General features: G+C 33.8%; 1 protein-coding gene across 1 annotated transcript in view; it reads right to left on the minus strand.

Annotated features, from left to right (window-relative positions):
- The window catches only part of LOC124540241 (E3 ubiquitin-protein ligase RNF123-like), an 80,425-nt gene that overhangs the window by 3,399 nt on the left and 54,395 nt on the right, over positions 1-22,631 (minus strand). Inside the window, exons 28-32 of the mRNA XM_047117706.1 lie at positions 12,139-12,276; positions 10,701-10,774; positions 9,669-9,808; positions 4,466-4,651; positions 2,662-2,832 (exon numbers count right to left, since the gene is read on the minus strand). Of these exons, the coding sequence (XP_046973662.1) occupies positions 2,662-2,832; positions 4,466-4,651; positions 9,669-9,808; positions 10,701-10,774; positions 12,139-12,276 (709 nt within the window). The remainder of the gene's footprint in view (positions 1-2,661; positions 2,833-4,465; positions 4,652-9,668; positions 9,809-10,700; positions 10,775-12,138; positions 12,277-22,631) is intronic.

Below are 22,631 nucleotides of genomic sequence, written 5' to 3' on the forward strand. Positions count from 1 at the left end.
GCGTGTATCTTAACCGATGATTGCGGTTTCAACTCAGGCAAGCATCATTAAATTATCATGTGCTTATATGAAGGAAAACATCGCGAGAAAACCTGCATATGTCTTATTTCAGAGAATTCTGCCACATGTGAATCCACGAACTCACATTGGTACAGCGTGATGGAATATGTTCCAAACCTTTTCCTCAAAGAGGAGGCCTCAGGCCTCAGCAGTGGGAAATTGACAGGCTGTTGTTGTTGTATATAAATTTGCAAATTTTTGCTTAAGTATACATGAAAATACCTTCTCCTCAAAGGGAGACCTTCTCCTCAAAGGGAGAGGAGGCCTTTAGCCAAGCAGTGGGAATTTACAGGCTGTTGTTGTTGTTGTTGTTGTATACATGAAAATATTCGTCAGTAATTATTGGTGCTGATGTGGTTGTACAGTTTTTTTTATATTTTTCTATCCCTACGGTACGGGGCTTATTATACCCCGTAACGTTTCTAAAACTCGATGTGTTGTGTACGAATTTTATTTCTTTAGTGCGGTACGTGGTCAAAGAGACTCCGTATTTAAACAAGTACCCCATATTATCATATATATATTTTCAATAGGCATCATATAAATATATTTATCACTTTCCTACAATATAGCAAATAGACGAACGACGAAGAAATCTATGTTTTTCCTAGCTGCACCACAAGGGAAACACATACGAGGCGTATTAGACCTCGCTCTGCTTGCCAAAATTGCCAAAATCTCATGATTGGCTCTGCCATTGGCCAAAGTAAGCAGATGTGTCACAATGATGTAGGTAAGTTTTTTTACTTTTCAGGGTTCACCCATGCAGCCTATGCCAAATACGCTAATGCTTAATCGTTTGCCAATTTTTTAATAGGTGTTTCAGTAGGATGTTTCAGGTGTTCAGTAATTTGTAGTGACTTCATTCTCCCGTAAATGTTATAGAGATGATGGTATTACATATAAATCTAGTTATTTTTAGGAACTGTACTTTAAAATTAAAAGGCTTCATCCATAAACATTTTAAGGGAAATTATAATCATTCGCAATCATAGTATTACGGTATATTGGTTCAGTTGGTTTCATGAGCCGAGATGGCCCAGTGGTTAGAACGCGTCCATCTTAACCGATGATTGCGGGTTTAACCCAGGCAGGCTGATGCCTGATATTTTTTCTGAAGTCGAAATTTTCATGTGCTTAAAATTTGTGTTTATAATTCAACCTGATCTCGGCGGCGAAGGAAAACATTGTGAGGAAACCTGCATGTGTTTAGACACGTTAAAATTAGTTTCAACGAAATTCCACATGTGAATCCATCAACCTTCATTTGAACAGCGTGGCGGAATTTGCTCCAAACCTTCTCCTCAAAGGGAGAGGAAGCCTTGGTCCAGCAGTGGGAAATTGACAGGCTATTATTGTTGTTTTTGTGGTTACAGTAATCATTATGGAAATATATTTTAAAGAAAAAATAAAGTCGTTTCTCAACTTCCTCCAGTCCTCAGCCCAAAGTTGCTTGGAAGCCTGGAAGAGATCGCTGTTTTAGAGATAAGCCCGCCTGTTGCTTTAAATATTAATCCTTAGGTATAATGTAGCATTAAGCGTTGATGCAATAAAGCATAAATAAATTTAAATAAATAAATTTCGTAAAAACATTTATTTTTTCCTTTGAAAATCTATTCAATCGAGAGGACTACGATCAAAATTTAATTGTTGTTAAATGTTATTTATGTACAATTTCGACTTCAGAAAAAATATCGTATAAAATATTATATCGTATAAAATTTACTTGGTGGTAGGGTTTTGTGCAACCCCGTCTGGGTAGGTACCACCCACTCACCAGTTATTCTACTGCCAAACAACAGTACTCAGTATTGTTGTGTTGCGGTTTGAAGGGTGAGTGAGCCAGTGTAACTACAGGCACAAGGGACATAGCATCTTAGTTCCCAAGGTTGGTGGCACATTGACGATGTAAGGAATAGTTAATATTTCTTACAGCGTCATTGTCTATGGGTGATGGTGACCACTTACCATCAGGTGGCCCATATGCTCGTCCGCCGAACTATACCATAAAAAAAAAGAAATTTCTTACCATGAAACAAACAGTAAATTAGATTTATGTATAAGTACTGAATAAAAAGTTAATTAAGGGTGTACAATTTACATTTAGTAGTCTAGTGTTGGCGCTAAATGAGACTTAATTAGTACCAGAATTAAAACTGCCTTACAATGGAACAGACTATAATTATACTACTTATGGAATAATTCATCTTATATTTAAAACTTAATTAGAAGCTTAATTAATCACGCGGTTTTCAAGAGAACTAAATATTTTTTTTAATCTATAAACAGTAAAGTAACGGTAACAGCCTGTAAAATTCCCACTGCTGAGCTAAAGGCCTCCTATCCCTTTTAGGAAAAGGGTTGGAACATATTCCACCACGCTGTTACAAGGCATATATATAAAAAAAAAATATTTTATATATTTTTCTTATTATGCAGGTTTCATGTCTTTTATATCACAAAATGAGAATATCTTGATAAATTAGGCAGAGGGTTTTTCGATCTGTGATATCTAGTAATTAAGACATGTTTTATATTTCCACAGATTAACTATAACTACTTGTACATGCTTGTACCCAAAATTCTAGGAAAACACCTTACCTCTTGTGGCAACTTTGGATCTAACATTCTAATTAGGCATCCGGCCACTGGTGCCAGTGCGACGTAATAGTGCACCCGATCCGTGTCTGGCAGACCTCGAGCCACGAGTCTCCTAAAGCCAGCACCACCACCTCCTCGAACGCATATCCGAGACACAACTGCCATTAGAATCTGCAAATTGACCAGCTTCTTAGGGTGAGGTCACACGAGTACGTTGCAGAGACTTATATAGCCTTTAGGTTCCGTCGTGCTGTGAAAGCGATCCCGTAGCCTCTCCGTTTTCGTGTTGATAGCGGCCATCGCAGGGGTTTTTAGTGAGTACAATCTCACATAACCTGTTTTCCCCCCAGGAGTCGGGTATCTATTAAGATTTAATCTGCGTCAACAAAAAAAAGGTTTCGTAGTATTCTTATCAATATCGGACACACTTATAACAAGAGTGGCTTATACTGTTAAAATGTTTTAATCGAAAAAAACCTATACTTAAATATATTGTCGCTCAATTTGACACATCCCACAGACGACATGTTATGACACTCGTAGTACCGGCGCCATTTTGTTGTGACTCTTGTGACATTGTGGCACTTTATTGCGTTGTTATTAGAGTAGTTTTTACAAAGACAACGCAGAGTACTGGCAACGTCCTTGTTTTCTCACTCTATGTTTGTCCAAAATACTTTTGAAGATCAATTTTATAAAATTAATAAATCAGAAAGCTTGCGTGGTTTGGATAGTAACTCCACTGCAAAGGACTTGTCATAAACTCGTTACTTACTAATTAATGGCATTTTTATAAATTAGTATTTAATTATAAATATAAATTATGTTTAGCGTGAGAATGTAACAAATTCAAATTTTTATTATGTATATTTTATTTTATCGAATAAATAAAAGTGTAATTCACGAAGCAAGCTATTTAACTTTTCAAGCAATCTTTTATTCGGGGCAATTGTACAAAATTCTGAAAACTTTCATAAAAATGATTGTTATTGTTTTTGATAAAGATCTAAACAGGTCAGACTGTGATGCGAGTCTTCCAATTCACGGTGGCCGAATAAAAGGAACTTTTGCAATAAAAGACAAAAAAAATCTCGATCAAATTTCGGCTGCGACATTGTTTCCTCTGCCAAGAGGAGATTAGAGCGCGCGCGGGCCAGTAATTCGGCTGAGCTGTCGGATTTCAATGGCTCGTGAAAACGACCGGCCGCCGTCGGTAAACTAGCTCTTTGTTATTTGAATGTTGCTTTGTACAGCTTATTTTGGTATAATAAAATCGAGCCTTATTTTAGTTTTAAAAATAAAAGGTTAGAAAATTGTTTTTAAGATCAAGGACAATCACTCTATTGATATTCTCCTAATTGAGATGAAGATTATAAGATTAATGCAAAGATCAAAATCGTCAAATCTGCAGCCGATTCCGAGTCTCTCTGGGCGAGTACCACTTGCATGACTGCATCAATATAGTTGAAGGTATAACCTGCATTAAGTATAACCTGTATCTTAAGCACAAGAAGTACCCGGATGCAAACAATGGCAATTCTGGCAAATCTCATTCGTCAAAAAAGATTATTAAGTGACCTTTTTGCGTGCCTCACCGATGGTATTAGACTTGACTATTATTGGTGAGGCACCTCTTGCCGTAGGGCTTTATGCACCCTGGTTTTAGGTAAGTTTTGATTGTTGATGTTTGTTTTTCACATTGCTATATACGAAAGGCTTTTAATCGAAAAATGCGAATATGATTAATCAAATATCCCAAGAAACTAATTTCAAAAAGGCTCCAAATTAAACAAAAAAATCGAACCTGACACGTTCTTCCCAAAAGTAGTTCGTTTTGATTGTCACTGGAGGTCGACTTCGTCAAAAGCTCCGGCGCTAATGCAAGGGTCATCTCCAAGGCTCGGGCGAGCCCGTGGTAGAGGTCGAAGCAGGTCGCGCACAGCTTTATGTGACGGGGTTCTAAATGGGCGTCTATTTGGACTCTGTCCATCTGAAATGGACATTACAAGTAATTGGAGTACAGTTGGATATAATACAGAAATGATTTTCTATATCAATACCATAATCATCATCATTACATAACATCTTTTAAATTACGCAACGGATTTTGAAGCGGTTTTTTTAGGCGATAGAGTGATTCGAGAGGAAGGTTTTTGTGTATAATACAATAGTAAAGACACACTGATGATTTTTAGAAGTACTAAAGTGAGGTCGTAAATAAACAAATTCTGTAGTATATCTAGTATCAGCATTGCACCCGTGCGAAGCCGGGACGAATCGCTAGTATCATACAATTAAGAAGCACCAAATATCAGCCTTTGACCAACTGGCATTTTACTTTGAAATCTGTTGATAAATGAAAAATAGAATTGTGAAAATTTGGGAGGATTGATAATAGACCACACATTTCAAACTAAATCAAATTTGGTTAACATTAACCGCTTAGTTTATTGGTACTGTAAGAGACTATAGGTTTTTTGGTTTTAAATAAAGATGAAATGAGCCTAGTCAGGCTTTGCAAGGGTACTTGATATGTATCGTTATATTATGACTAAATTACATAATATAATTATAAATTGTAGTCTATGTGTTATTGTGATGTATCTATATTACTGTAAAATTTCATTCAAATCCGTGCAGTAGTGTTTTCTTGAAAGAGTGACAAACATGCATACATCCTCTTCTTTATCCCATCCTCAAAAACTTTCACATTTATAATAGTAGTAGGATAATGTGACCTATTTATATAAAGTATCGAACACCTTTCGATGTAATTTCAAAACGAAAGGCTATGACAAGTGTCGTGCGTATAGAACGACACAATTTAGATGTAGCATCAAATTCAATAAAACCGATTACTGCCGATTTACACAAGCAACAGAAACTGCCTCCTATGGCGTCAATCGACGCTATTCGTCACTATAGATTCTCGCGTCAGTTCAACCAGAGAATGCAAGTGCATGTAAATCGACTTATCAAATTGACGAATACATTAGGTCAGATGATGTTACAAGTTATGTTTGTGTAAAGATCATATTCTCATAAGCAATGAATATTGATAATTTGGGATAGCGTAACTAATTCGGATGTGATCGGTTTTATGAATTTTGCTGATGCTACGTCTAATTCGTGTCGTACTATACCTGTATGAGTACGTGCGAGCACGTGAGTGCATGTCTGTGTGAGTGAATCTACTTTCAGACAAATATGTCTTAAAGACACGTATCAGTATAGTTTTTAATATTACCACTTCTATCTATATTGTATAATAATTATTTCTTTAACATTTAAAAATTAATTATTGTTAGCTGTGCCCGCGACCTTGTACGCATTTGAAAAAATTTTAATCTAAGTTAGTCCCTATTATATCAGTTATCTGCCAGTAAAAGTCCCGTCAAAATAGGTCCAACCGTTCCAGAGATTAGCTGGAGGAAACTGACAGACAGACCGACAAAAATTGTAAAGAATTTTATTTTGGTATATGTGCCATGTATGCATTGAGTAAAAAGAGGTTATTTTAATATTACAAACACACACAAAGACACTCCAATTTTATTATATATATAGATGTTATCTTTTATTTTCACAGGCCGTCACAACCACACAGGGTACCATTGAAAATCGACGTTGGGTTTTTGGAACCAAACTTGGAAGCTTGGCGGAGAAATGGTCTGAATGGAATGAACACCTTTAGGACACGTTAATTGTCATTGTTTTGTTTTGTTGTTTTTTGTAGATTAAGTAAGTAGTTACAATTAGTTAATATGTTCTAATTATTTTTTATGTTTTTTTAGTATTTTATCATTGTTTCATGTCCTAATAAACATTTCTTTTTTTTTTATCACGACATACATGAACGCTTCATAATAACATAAATATTAACTGATAAAATAAAATAAGTTACTTTGTATATATTAATTCATACAAAATTAAAAGTTCGAGGAAGTAATTAAAAGACAATTTCCATCGAAGCATCCTCCCGTTGTGTTATTGCAAAGTTGGAACGGTGGAGAGGTCACGAGGCTAGACTGCGAAGTTTGCGAGGCTTAAAGCGCTGACATAAGTAAATTAGACTAAATTGCAAAACTAGTTGAGTATGCTCTCGAAACATCGGGCAGATGCATACAAAATGATTTTATGGTTAAAATTTCATACTTAACATCTTAACGTTAACATATGTCTGTTACCGTAAGATTATAAACATCGTTATTAGATTCAATATATCTCAAATCAAATCAAATCAAAATATATCTCGTTAGAAAGATTTAATCTAATAACGTATAGACGTCAGACGGATGTTGGGGGCAGATGCCCTTGCTTTAATCAGGGAGATTGCCCATTGCCTTAGAGAGCCTTAGTGAGAGAGAGATTTGACAGTCACTCCGGGTCCTACCTGGCGCAGAGGCTGTCCATTGCCGTAGAGCGTGGAAATGCAGCCTGCCTTATGGGCAGCTTTGCGTCGGGTACGAACCAGAAGAAACTATTTTTAATTTGACTACGTATAACGACTGTATATTATATTCAATTACTATTGTATTTGTAACTGATCAAACGATTTTAAATTATAAAAATAATCATCTCGTTAGATTACATTCTATCTTATTAGATTACAATCTATCTCGTCAGATTGCAATCTATATCGTCAGATTACAATCTATCCCATTAGATAACAATCGTCAGATTATAAACGGTCGAAATATTGTGAACTATGGAATATGATTGCGATTTAACATATTATACGAGCTGAGATGGCCCAGCGGTTAGATCGCGTGCATCTTAACCGATGATTGCGGATTCAAACCCAGGCAAGCACCAATATTTATATATATGTGCTTAATTAGTGTTTACAATTCATCTCGTGCTCGGCGGTGAAGGAAAACATCGTGACGAAACATGCATGTGTCTAATTTTATCGAAATTCTGCCACATGTGCATTCCACCAACCCGCATTGGAACAGCGTGGTGAAATATGTTCCAAACCCTCTCCTTAGGGGAAGAGGAGGCTCCAATTATTAACGTATCTACTGGCTTATCTCAGCAGTGGGAAATGTACAGACTGTTATTTTACTTTACTTTACTTTTAACATATTATTCTTCCCTATATTGTAATCTATCGATGGGAAGCGGTTAAATTGTGAAGTGGCGTAGAACGGAATAGTATTCCGACTAACGTTACGCAAACAAACTCGTACTGTTGTTATTTGTATAAAAGCATGTTATTCTACGAAATGTTTATGTGCATCTATGTTGTGTGTGTAAACAGTAATATACTAATTTCCCTATTATGCAGACGGAACATTTGTGATTGGGAAATGAAGGCCGCTGTTGAACCGTGATAGTAACATGTATTATTGTTAATTTAAAGAACTTTTTAAATTGTTTTCGCCTTTTTTAAGCAATATTATTCAAAACAAAAATTTATATATAGTGTAGGGGCGTTTCACTTGCTTAATAATTATCAAAAAATATTTTTCAGACTTAATTTAATGAGGGCGCGAGAAAAAATTTAGAGCCGAGATGGTCCTGTTAGAATACGTGTCCTTTGATTGCGAGTTCAAATCCAGGCAAACATCATAGGAGCAGCGTGGTGGAAAACCTTCTTAACTCAAACATTCTTGCAATTTTATGGAAATGCACCTCGGATGATATTCAGCTAACCGTTAATATATATAGTCTATAATATAAACTGACCTGCTAGAATAAATAAAAATTTTAACAAAAAGAAAAAACCGACTTCAAACAAAATACTATTTTAAAAATAATGTGCACTAAAAAGTAATTAAGATAATTGGGTATTCAACATATTTTTAGACTCCTCCTTAGTAAGATGAAATGAAAAATATTAGACTACTTAAAAGTCGATTTACGATTATATAACGTAGTAATATTTATTGTTATATTTGGAGCCGGTATCAGCCAACCCTACAATATATCTATCAAAACCAATACGAGAATACTTTGAAAAATATTTTTTCGTTTGAAAGTAAAAAAACCCAGTTTTCTGAAAAGTTTTCTGAAAAAACTCGGTTCACCCAGTAAAAAGTTATGAGGTAATAAAAATAAAAAAAAGAAATGCAGACCAATTGATAACCTCCTCCTTTTTGAAGTCGGTTAAAAATAGCTCCTCACTATTTGGCTTTAATTATTATTTGTGAAATTAATCTTTATTTGTTCGAAACAATGAAAAGAGTTAACGACGTATTTAATTTTGTCTGACTTAAATACAATACAACGTACATACATATATCGTATCATAATTATTATATTAATGTTCTTTAAATAAAGAAATAAGGACTCAGTGTCGGTATTGACATTTAAAGAGTATTTAACTGTTATTGAGTTTTCAAAATTTGCAGAGTAACAACCGAACAATCTACAAACTTGGCAGCGTTACAGGATTCCTTGTTACTGAATGCACGTTTAACTGTAGGGCACTCTCCCATTTTTAAAATTGGGCTGATAATGATTGTTCAAAATATTCACAAATATTCAGTGTTTATTCATTATTATAAATCAGGAGAAAAAAAAGTTTTTTTAATGTTATTTTTCACTAAATAATTTTTTTAAAGTTGCAATTTTGACAATTTTTTAAAAAAGCTAAAAAATGCGATAACTCGAAAGTGGGTCACTTTTGGATTATGCATATGCGAGTTAAAATTATTGCAAATAGTCACCCCTATTACCCCCTAGCGTACGTAGATACATCACGTCGAATTATCAATAACCCTGTTTTTGTACTTGGAACTAGGCCTCCTGGGCACCCCAGGAAGCGGTGGCGGTATGCCATAAAGAAAGACATAAAAGCCAATTGACTCAATCAGAATTAGCGTACAAAGTGGAAAAGGCATACCCTGGCAATCACTGGCTTTAATAATTGCCAGACAGAAGAAGAAGAATACAAGTCTGTGCGGTAATCTGTCAGATCAGTCAGTCATGAGGGAGTCCAATAATACCCATATTTCTATAATATATAAGTCACTAGTCAATATGATCACTGTACAACTTACCTCTTGCATCATAGTAAAGAACTCCGAGAAGGCCCAGTTCAGCTGACTGAGGAGCGAGTTTAAAAATTGTGCAGCCTCTTTCTGGTGGTCGTTCAAGTAGTCCCTGATACGACCTTGTATCACTTCCGATGGACACGGACCTTTAATTTAATATATTTATTTATTTATCTTACACACAAGCTTTGTTTACATTGTTTCATGTCAGTACTGAAATCCAAACTAGCTTTCGCTGTGTTTTTGAATTCAGTTACTTCCCAGATGTTAGGTTCCAAAATTTGTTTCTTGTTATAAAAAAAAGTAAAAAAAAATAATAAAAATAATAATAATCAAAAACACAAAAATAAATTATTTACCAATCTAAGCAATTAATATATAATATAAAATAATAGTTACTATTATGTGGGCACGCGTGTGTGTAAGTGAGTAATATGTGTATTTATGTATGATGTTGCGTGCTATGAGTGGATATAGTAATATGTGTATATACGCAACAATTATTCATGCTTCATTTCAGCTCTTTAAATTACAATAGTCTTGAGTCAACAACTGCTCAGTTTACTTAAAAACAAAGTCCGTAAACCATTATTTAATTCTTTTTTTTATTTGATAGTTAGATAAGTTCCTTTTTTTATATTACTAAATATAAAAAAAGGATATAAAGTTTGTTATATAGTCATATAAAATAACATGAGCTGAATGACATATACATCATCGCCGAGCATAAACTATTAGTTAGGAGTTTGAAATTCGGTGAGTAGGATCGATTTATTTAGAAGACGACCCAAAAGGATGGAACTTTTAAAATTCTACCCTTTAGGAGGTGAAATAGGGATTGTAGGAAAGTTTTAAGTTAGACATCGAAACATTATTTTTGGGATGTTGATTCAAGATAAGTATTTAAGCGTTGGTAAATATTCTACCCCAAAGCGTGACAGGTACAGCAGTTCTTTGTTTAAGACGATGATGATGATCACCATTGCTGATATGGTGCCCAATGGTGGTCTAGTAGTATTTGAAGAGTTCACATCTTACCGAAACATTGGCTCATCAATCCGGCGTCGACTTTCGCCCCCAAATTGTTAACCGTCGGTTCTCTATCACCGTACCTATAATTTTCACCAAATTTACTAAATCTTCACTTAAATGTATATATAATTATATCCATAGACAACGAAGTGAACAGAAGAAAATAGACCATAGCCAACAAGTCTTCTTCAGTTTAATTTTTTTAAGATGATTGAAACACAAAAAAAGTAATAATAATTTATTGTCTCACAAAATAAATTGTTATTACTTTTTTTAATACTCAAAAAGAAATTTCACTTCCGTGTTACACTTCACTTCACAAAAGAGTCGGACAATTATCTTAATTACGAAATTTTATGTTGACGCTGAATTTTTTTGAAGTAATTTAGTCGTTATGGAAGGAACAGATTCTTTTTTTTTAATTTCAGAATGAATAAAAGCTCTCATCATGAATTACAAAATTCGAAAAGTAGACCGAAATGTTACGTTTTACAATAGTAACTGTAAAATTCACTTCACTAGGTGGTAGGGCGCAGGCACAAGGGGCATAATATCTTAGTCCCCAGGTTAGTGGCGCATTGACGATTTAAGGGATAGTTAATAATTCTTACAGCGTCATTGTCTATGGGTAATGGTGACCACTAACCATCAGGTGGCCCATATACTCGTCCGCCCACCTATACCATAAAAAATGTCACAATGCTGGTCAAAAGGGAAATCACACTGCTCTAATAGGTTCACAGACATGATGTTTTCTTCGTAACTGAACAGAAAATGAAAAAAGATAAAAAATAAATTTATTCAGGTGCTCTGTGCGAACCTGCAGTGCATTGTTTATGGGTATGTAATTTGAGATTTGAGACATTCTACTCTCAAACAGTAAGACTTAGTATTGTAGTGTTCCGGATTGAAGAGATTAACCAATAACATAAATATTTGTATAAATATAATAATTTGTATAAATATTTGTATAAACATTTGCATTAGGGTCGAAACAATGTTAAAAATTTCTTACAGGTCTTGTCTATGGGCAAATATGACCACTTAACGTTAGGTAGAGCTTTATGCAAGCCCGTCTGGGTAGATACCACCCGCTCATCATAGATTCTGACTGAACCGGTGTAACTATAGGCACAAGGGACATAACATGTCAGTTCCCAAGTCTGTATGGCATTAGCGATGTAAGGAATGGTTAACATTTCTTACAGGTTTTACCTCTATGGGTGGATGTGACCACTTACTATGAGGTTGATCATTAACCCACCTAGCTATACAATAAAAAACAAACACACAAATACAAAAAAGCTTGTACTTACCCAGGTTTCAACGCATAATCTTTTATCTAATGGTCTCTCTTGTAATATCATATCACAAATATTATCTTATGAAGGTATTTCTCGGTGAAATGTTGATATATGTAGAATTAGTTAAGAAAATATGTCACCTGGCAGCCAGATGTGGCCATTGTCGATGTCGGAACCCGAAACCGGAACCGTGCCAGAAACGAACCAGCACCCAATTCGACTGCGCCCACGCGCGGTTTTGATATGGACGCACCAGCTCTTCCACCATGCACATTTGTCTGTATTAATAGATACATAAATATAAATAAAGAAGTTACGTCATAATACGTCATAATGAGAGTCGAGATGGCCCAGTGGTTAGAACGCGTGCATCTTAACCGATGATTGCGGGTTCAAACCCAGGCAAGCACAGCTGATTCATGCGCTTAATTTGTCTTTACAATTCATCTCGTGCTCAGCGGTGAAGGAAAACATGGTGAGAAAACCTGCATTTGGAACAGCGTGGTGGAATATGTTCCAAACCTTCTCCTCAAAGGGAGAGGAGGCCTTTAGCCCAGCAGTGGGAATTTACAGGCTGTTGTTGTTGTTGTTGTTGTCATAATACGGTAAAGAATTATATACAACAGATTAAATAACGCATAAAAAATAAAAAGATCTTTGCCGATTATAACGATGAAATTCTCGGCCTTTCTCTACTATAATACGTGAGTTATATAAATATAAATAAATAACTTTCTTTAATGTAAGTTATCATACAGGTTATAATTTTTAATATGTTTTATACAATTACTTTGTTTTAATATAGATATGTTACTTGGTGGCAGGGCCTCGTGCAAGCCCGTCTGGGTAGGTACCACCCACTCATCAGTTATTCTACCACCAAATAACAGTACTCAGTATTGTTGTGTTCCGGTTTGAAGGGTGAGTGAGCCAGTGTAACTCCTGTAGTTAAGGGACATAACATCTTAGTTCCCAAGGTTTGTGGCACATTGACGATGTAAGGAATAGTTAATATTTCTTACAGCGTCATTGTCTATGGGTGATGGTGACCACTAACCATCAGGTGGCTTATATGCTCGTCCGCCAACCTATACCATTAAAAAAAAAAGGATTGTAAATTAAAACAAAAACCAAAGTTGTTTATATATAGAGATTTTTTTGGAAACAGATCGTTTGTACTCTTTGTCCTATTATTATTAATTACTGACATGTAAAGAGAAACAACATTTAAGCCATTCCTGAAATATAATGACAATCTGAATATAAATTATATCCTTTAAAAACTATGTTATTTGTACCAAGCCATAGATAATATTCTTATTGATAAATTTCTAGTACGGACATCGAGCAAATTGCTGCTAACACAGATTATATTTTGACGTAAAAACTCTAAGATAACTTGGAACTATATTATTAATTGAGAATATTACTTTCAATTACAGTTAACTATTATGATGCCATCGACAATCCTTACTCGAAGAGCTACATCTAGAGATTTGGAAACAAAGCTAAAACACACCCTTTTAGAATTAAAGGAATCAAAACAACAATGTGAGCAGCTTATGAAGGAAAGAGAAGATAGTGAAGATGAAATACAACTAGTTATAAACAAAAACTCTCAATTGAAAACACAACTAGTAGAATTAGACAGGAAACTTCAAGACAAACTTTATGAAAATCATCGTCTCCAGGAAGAAATTGCCTCATTCAGGGAATGTAGTGTTACTCACGAAAGGGCCCTGTGTCGCATCAATGAGTTGGAACAGAGCTTGTGTGAGGCACAAAAGTCAATATCACACTTTGAAAATGTCAAAAGTTGTATAGACTCCGATGCCACACAGAGTCTTTTCAATGAGCTTACTAATTATGACTCGCTTGGTATGAACAACATCACCACTATTGACTTAACGGAGGATGTATCACAGTGTGAGAGCAGAATAGTCATGGGAAGTCGAACAAAAATTAAGAAATACATTAAAATTAGCAATATGATCAAAAGAACAAGAAAATTAATACAAAAGTCTAAAAATTCTAAAAATGTAATATTGTTAAGAAAAGAAAACATGAGTCTAATTAATGCTCTTAATTCTTGCTCTTTTGAACTTCAAGAATCAAAACATAAATATGAAACTGACTTAGAGCAGTTCCAAAATGAAATTTATAGACTAGAATCTGCTCTAAAAAATATTAGTAATAAATATGAACTGGCTCAAAAACAAATAGGAGAGCACATTCTTGCAGCTAATGAGCTATTGAATATCAGCAACTATAATATGGAGCGATTCGACTCCCTAACAAATAAGCACATAAATTGTAACTGTCAGTCCGTTCACACTGTGCAGCCACTTCCTATGGTCAATGAGTCACATAGTGTCAAAGAAAATAGTATTACCAAAACCATTTCCCAGAAATGTGTCACTACCAATATTAATAGTCCAAATAGTCTGGATACAATGTCTGACACTGTCTGTAATACTTATAATACATATATGTACTCGGACAAGGTAGGCCAGGGCATGGGATCATTATTAAGTAAGAATTTGAAGCAAAAAGTAATTAACATTTGTAGCCCAGGGATTCCATACATAGAAATGATAAACAAAATTAAGCAAACTAAATATAAGGAAAACTCTAATATTATAATTTTCTATGGAGACAGTTTATCAGTTAGGAAAAAAGATGTCTTAAAATCAATAAACATCCTTCTTGACATAAATAAAAATTATAAATGTAAATATTTACTATGTGCTTTCCCATATTCTAACTTATTAACGGAAGCACAAAATAAATACATCTATAATTTAAATCTATTTTTACATAGCATGACATGCCGTCATAGTGACGTATTTATTAATTTTGACATAAATAAATTTATATTTAACTTTAAGCTGACAAAGGATACAATGTACCTGCCACTTAAATATAAACGACATATAGCTACATTGTTAGCTTACAATATATTTGATCCAATTGTAGACACTACAATTAAAAAAAATATTATACCCTTGATTAGTAGTTGTGCTACTAACAATAATAAATTAAAAAACTAAGCAATAAGACAACGGATAAGCACTGTAAATATATTATTAGTATTGTACATCAGAATATACAGAGCTTATCCAGCAAAGATAACGAAATTGAATTATTTTTAAAGTACTATAATATTGACATATTTTGTATTAGCGAACATTGGATCTTGTCACATCAGCTACCACCTAGTATTAATAACTATAAATTGTCAAGTGCGTTCTTTAGAAAATTAACTAAACACGGAGGATCATTAATATACACAAAACAGAATATACATTGTAAAGAGCGAAAAGACATTGTGGATCTTTCAATAGAGCGCACTGTTGAACTGTCATGCGTGGAACTCGAGCATACTATAGCTATGTGCGTATACCGACCTCCACAATCGGATTTTAACCTTTTTGAATGTGTGATGGAGGACGCCCTTAAGCGAGTCTGTACTGGGCGAAAGAATATAGTTATTTGTGGAGATTTTAACATTGACATTTTAGTGCAATCTTCCATAAGTACTAGGTTCATAAATTTATTTCAATCTTATAATCTAAATAACATATTTTGTGAACCTACAAGAATATCAGCGACTTCCGCAACCTGCATAGATAACGTGTTTTGTAGTTGTGAGGCCGTTAATAAGAAAATCTTATCAAACCTTACATCAGATCACTTTGGCCAAATGGTGTCAATAGGTATAAAAAAAAATCAAAAGAAACGAAAAATCACTTGTAGGCCAATTACTGTGAAAGGTTTAATCAACTTCAATAATGCTTTACACTGTAGCCTTCCAAAATTGAATCTCAGCTCAAATGATCCCAACTCTTTATATAATTCTCTTTTACAACTAATTAATAACGAATTCAATAAAATATTTCAGTTAAAAACCTTTTATCAAAACAATGAAATGCAGTTCTCAGACTGGGCCACTACCGGTATCTATATAAGTCGAAATAAATTGTATGAGCTATATGAACTTAAGAAATATAATCGTGATTGTAAATTTATCAATTTTGTTAAAAAATATTCCAAGTTATTTAAACAAGTTTGTCAAACAGCTCGTTCGTTGCATATTAAAAATAAAATCTTAAAATCTAATAATAAAATGAAAACTACTTGGGATATTATAAGTTCGGAAACAGGTAGGTTGAAGTTTGATGCAGGGCAGTTATCCCTTAGTATAAAAGGCAAAATTGTAGGCAAAGATCTAGATGTGGCCAATGAATTCGAAGAATATTTCTCTAATATTCCTCTGAATATTACTAAAGGACTTAATGCGTCTCCTAATGACGCTTTAGACCTACTCAAATGTTATGTTCCCCAGAATGAGTTAGAATTTTCTTTTGAGAATATAACTCCGTACGAAATATTAAAAATATTTAAAACATTAAATCTGAAAAAAACCTGTGATCTTTGGGATTTATCAGTCACAATTATTAACAATGTAATTGTTGACTTGGCTCCTTATTTAGCTATAATCTTTAATAAATGCGTACAATCTGGTATTTTTCCTGATATGTTGAAATTAAGTAAAGTAATCCCATTATTTAAGTCCGGTGATAAAAATGATCCAACAATTACAGACCGATCTCTATTTTGCCAGTATTAAGTAAAATTTTTGAGAAAGTCATGCTTAATCAATTGCTATTATACTTTAACTCGAATAAGCTATTGCATTCTCAACAGTTTGGTTTTACTAAGGGTCGCTCGACTGCTGATGCGGGTGTAGCATTTGTTAAGCACATTTATGATGCATGGGAAAAATCGCAAAACGCTATTGGAGTTTTTTGTGATTTATCAAAAGCTTTCGATTGCGTTAGGCATGATATTCTCCTAGAAAAGCTTAAATATTATGGTATCAGGGGCCCTGCATTGAAATTAATTTCCTCCTACCTTAGTGAAAGAGTTTTGAAGGTTGTGGTTAATGGTGCAAAATCAAATGGCGCTGTGGCGCAAATGGGTGTACCACAGGGTTCAATTTTGGGACCTCTCTTGTTCTTAATATATATAAATGATTTACCTTATTTCGTAAAAAATACTTGCGATATTGTACTGTTTGCAGATGATACATCCCTAATTTTTAAACTTGATAGAAAAATAAACAACTATGACGTTGTAAGCAGTGCCCTGTCGCGGGTTCTTGGTTGGTTTGACATAAATAATTTAGTACTAAATGCTAAAAAGACTAAATGTGTTTTGTTTTCCTTGCCAAATGTCAAATCAAATCCTTCTGCAATAACTTTGAAAAATGAAAGGCTTGAGTTTGTTGAGTCGACGGTCTTTTTAGGGATAACCCTTGACTCCAAACTGCAGTGGGGCACCCATTTGTATGCCCTGGCAAGAAAACTAAGTAGTGCCATTTATGCAATAAAAATAATTAGAAAACTTACGGACATAAGTACTGCTAGACTAGTTTATTTTAGTAATTTTCACAGTATTATGTCATATGGAATGTTGTTATGGGGTAATGCAGCAGAGATTGAAGTTGTTTTTATTCTACAGAAAAGAGCTATCCGATCTATTTACAATATTAGCTCCAGGACATCATTACGCGAAAAATTTAAAGAAATAGGTGTATTAACGGCTGTTTCACAATATATTTATGATAATATAATCTTTATACAAAAGAATATTAAAAATTATTCTATCAATGCTGATGTACATACTATTAATACAAGAAATAAGAATAAACTTGTAACCCCCAGTTTCCGTTTGCATACGGTAAATAGAACGTTTTTGGGCAATGGTATACGCATATATAATAAGATACCGGAAAATATAATCAATTTACCATTTTCAAAATTTAAAAATATTATTAAGACTAAATTAATAAATAAATCATACTATTCATTAAAAGAGTACTTTTTAGAAAGAAACGCCTGGAGTTAGGCTCGGGTTCCATCATAGGACGCTAATTACTGTCAATAACAGCATTGTAAATGTGTTTATTTGAAAAGAGCAACTATGCGAGTTTCTTGCCGTTTCTTCTCGCTAGAAGCTGCTTTCCGAAACGGTGGTAGTATTTGATTATTGACGATTCAAAAACGCTTCATTATGAAGTTTACTTGAATAAAATTGATTTGATTTGATTTGATTTGAACAGTGTTGTGGAATATGTTCCAAAACCCTCTCCTCAATGGAAGAGGAGGCTTTATCCCAGCAGTGGGAAATTTACAGGCTGTTACTTTACTTTTACTTTACTGTCGGAGGAACAGGATGCCGATCAGTTTGGATCGGGGATTGACCCGACATTGGGAAGGCTATGTGGGCGTGCACGATACTATGGTGTCCTTGGGAATAGAATTGGATTCCAGAATTCAGTGGAGTCCCTTCAGCTTCGCAGCATACGCGGTTAGAAAAGTTAGACGACTAACTGATATTGATACCGCCCGTTTAGTTTATTTTGGTTATTTTCACAGGATTATGTCATATGGCATATTACTTTGGGGTAAGAGAGCAATCCAGTCTATTTATAATCTTGAAGCTGGAGACTCTCTTCGGGATGTTTTTAACAGAGTAGGAATACTCACTCTTGTGTCGCAATATATTTACAACAATATTATGTGTATTCACAGTAACATTGATCACTTTGATAAAATCAGTGATAATCATTGTATATACACTAGAAATAAGGATAAGCTCATAACGCCAAGTTTCCGACTCCGCAAAGTCAATAAATCTTCCTTGGGGCAAGGTGTCCATTTTTAAAATAAAATTCCGCAGACATTTTTTACTTTACCGTTTCGTAAATTCAAATAGTTTATAAAAAATACATTGCTAAAAAAGGAATATTATTCGATACAAGATTTTGTAAACGATAAAAAAGTTTGGAATTAATACCTGTTGACTTTCAGGGAGGATACATTACATACATATATAATTGTATTCAACTAAAATGATTGTATTTTTTAAATGTTGAAAAGAGCAACTACTGAGTTTCTTGCCGGTTCTTCTCGGTAGAATCTACTTTCCGAACCGGTGGTAACTTCACTTAATTGTTAAATGACGATTCAAAAGTGCATGTAAAAGCCCACATGAATAAAGTTTATTCGGATTTTGATTACACAAAACCCTTATAAATAAAATCGCTTACTCCAATCTTTAAAATCATTTACTATTTAATTAATTTAGTCATTATATTATGTAACAATTATATTTAAACGATCATTGGATTCAAATTCCTAGGATGAACTTCCTCTACATACATATTTTAGGTGATGAATTAAAACAGAAAAATTTTTTTAAATGACCCAAAAAACCAATTTTTGTACATCTCATATCATATACTACGAATTTTATATAGCATTTTCCCTATTCTACCCCTGTAGAAGACGAATTTTGATAATTCCTTCATTTGTGCAATCAGCAATGAAGCTCGTTCAAAGAATTCCTCATCCGGTTAGACCCGCTTTAATCTAAAACGTTATCAAGTGGATTCATAAAATACGTTTGGAACTCAAATTAATTTAAGTTCTGAGTTTCTTTCCTGTTATTCACGACAATCAACAAACGGTTCTGAACACTGAAGCTTTTGACATATTTGCCATTTTATGATATCTTGATTTTTTTATGGTATAGGTTGGCGGACGAGCATATGGGCCACCTGATAGTAAGTGGTCATCATCACGCATAGACAATGACGCTGGTCACCACAATGACGCTGTAAGAAATATTAACTATTCCTTACATCGTCAATGTGCCACCAATATTGGGAACTAAGATGTTATATCCCTTGTGCCTGTAGTTGCACTGGCTCACTCACGTATTATAGTTATACCATGAGACACGGCAACGCTATAGCCTTACATGTAATAAATAAATTACCTTAGAGTGACGTAATAACATCCATGTGTTATGGAAATGAAGGCTTTTCCCGTTATTGGTATGATTATAAACTAGATGATATTTCTGTCAGTTACTAGATTTTTTTTCTAACCCGCTATGTAGTGACGAGTATACTGATTATGGACGTAATGTGTTTAGATATAATTATAAGCTTTTTTTAAATTTATGTAAGATAATAACAAATTCGGGCAAAATTTGCCGCCCCTCTAAATCTGCCGCCCTAGGCTCCAGCCTACTTAGCCTATTGGTAAATCTGCCACTGCAAATTAGTATTCGAGAAGATTTTTTATTATTTTATTATTGTTTTACACTGCTATTATAAAACATTATTAAAAGTAAAAAAAAACATAATTTGACATTTTATTTTGAATATAGAATGTATCACGACACAAATTAGATGTAGCATCGAAAAATTCACTAAAATCTGCTGATTTAGAAATAGAGCCATACGACGCTATTTTCAACCGACTTCCAAAAGGAGGAGGTTATCAATTCGTCTGTATTTTTTTTTTTTTTTTTTTTTTTTTATGTTTGTTACCTCATAACTTTTTACTGGGTGGACCGATTTTGATAATTTTTTTTTGTTTGAAAGGTAGTGCTTCCCGTGGGGTCCCATTTTTTTTATTTTTTTTTCCGATGATGGTATCCATGTGAAAACGACATAAGTCTTAAATTTGCCTTATGTATATGCGCGACAAATAGGTGAATAACTGAAAATCACGTTAACCAATTTTGATCATTCTTTTTTTATTATAAAATATATACTTCTAGGGTAATTTGGTGAAAGTTTGGTAAGGTTCTGAGCACAGGATCCATGACAAAGTAACGGAACGGAAGGGAACGGAACAATTCTGAGGAGCACGTTAGCGATACTCGGTCGAATCTTTTATTTATAGGTTATTTGGATATTTGAGTCACCTTCCGTAATGTGGTTATGTTTATGTAATTATCATAGTCGAATATTATTATCAACTAGCTACCCACCCCGGCTTCGCACGGGTGCAATACTGATACTAAATATACTACAGAATTTGTTTATATACGACATCACATCGCAAACTTCTAAAATTATCAGTGTTTCTTTACTATATTGTTCATGTATTATATACACAAACCTTCCCATTGAATCACACTATCTTTTAAAAAAAACCGCATCAAAATCCGTTGCGTAGATTTAAAGATATAGGGACAGAGAAAGCGACTTTGTTTTATACTATGTAGTGATGGAACTCCTATACGGCTCGCAGTTAGGGTGCGATATGGGGCAGAATTTCTTACTATCTTTAATCAAATTTTGTGTATATGATGTGATGTCATATGATGTACGAAATATAGTTGGTCTTTTTCAAAGTTTTTTTGCTGAGTTCGATTACAGCTCTTTCGAGGGATCCTTGTAGTTTACGCCGCGTGACGTATTAAATCCGCATTTTCGAAAGTCTATTTTTGCTTTATTCGCAAGTTTCCTTTGAAATTGTCCTCGAAGTAGTTTCTGACTCATATAAACGGAACGCTTAATCTATCCATATTAAAAAAAAATAGTTAGTCAACATCAGCTTCACTTAAAATCAAAAAATAAATAAAATTTTAACAAAAAGAAAAACCGACTTCAAACAAAACACTATTTTAAAACAAATGAATATGCACGAAAAAGTAATAAAAATAATTGCGTATTCAACATATTTTTAGAGTCTTCCTAAGTTAAATGAAATGAAAAATATTAGACTACTTAAAAGTCGATTAACGATTATATCATGTAGTTATAATTATTGTTATATTTGGAGTCGGTGTCAGCCAATAAAACCCTACAGTATATCTATCAAAAAAACAATACGAGAATACTTTAACAAATATGTTTTTTACAAATTACCTTTTACACAATAATATACAGGATCAATCAAGGGGCTCGTATCGCTTCTTTCTTTTGATTGTTGGGGCAAGGGCACCGTGGCTGACACCGGCTCCAAATATACCAATAACTATAACTACATGATATAATCGTTAATCGACTTTTAAGTAGTCTAATATTTTTCATTTCATTTAACTTAGGAAGACTCTAAAAATATGTTGAATACGCAATTATTTTTATTACTTTTTCGTGCATATTCATTTGTTTTAAAATAGTGTTTTGTTTGAAGTCGGTTTTTCTTTTTGTTAAAATTTTATTTATTCGCTATAGATTCTCGCGGCAATTCAACCCGAGAAAGCAAGTGCATGTAAATTGACGAATACATTAAGTCATATGATATTACAAGTTATATTACGTTTGTGTAAAGATCACATTCACATAAGAAATATATATTGATAATTTGGGATGGCGTACTTAATTCGGATATGATCGGTTTTACGAATTTTGCCGATGGTACATCAAAGTTGTATCGTACTATACGTATATGCTAACACTGGAATAAACGGGGTGATCTTATTTAAAAAACAAAAGAGAAATATTTTGAAACACGAAACCTATTTTATAATAAATGTAATAAAAGAGATTACTGTTGCAAATGAGATTATCAAACGAAAATCTATATCTAGTAATATTTTAATCAATTAACGTTATCGAGTGTTGATTGAAATACTATTTTTTGAATTTGGAACAGTTCTGTTCAAAGATAACGATCATCTATCATCATCTGATGACTTGACCTTATCGCTGTGACCATTTTGACGGTTCTTACGTCATAGGTAGAGAAACGATTCCCAACTAAGGCTAAATTTGTTATGTCCATTATACATATGTACAGTCGGTGTAAAAAAAGGTTCGTCACCT

This window comes from Vanessa cardui, chromosome 24 (assembly GCF_905220365.1).
Source record: "Vanessa cardui chromosome 24, ilVanCard2.1, whole genome shotgun sequence".
Classification (NCBI taxonomy): domain Eukaryota; kingdom Metazoa; phylum Arthropoda; class Insecta; order Lepidoptera; family Nymphalidae; genus Vanessa; species Vanessa cardui.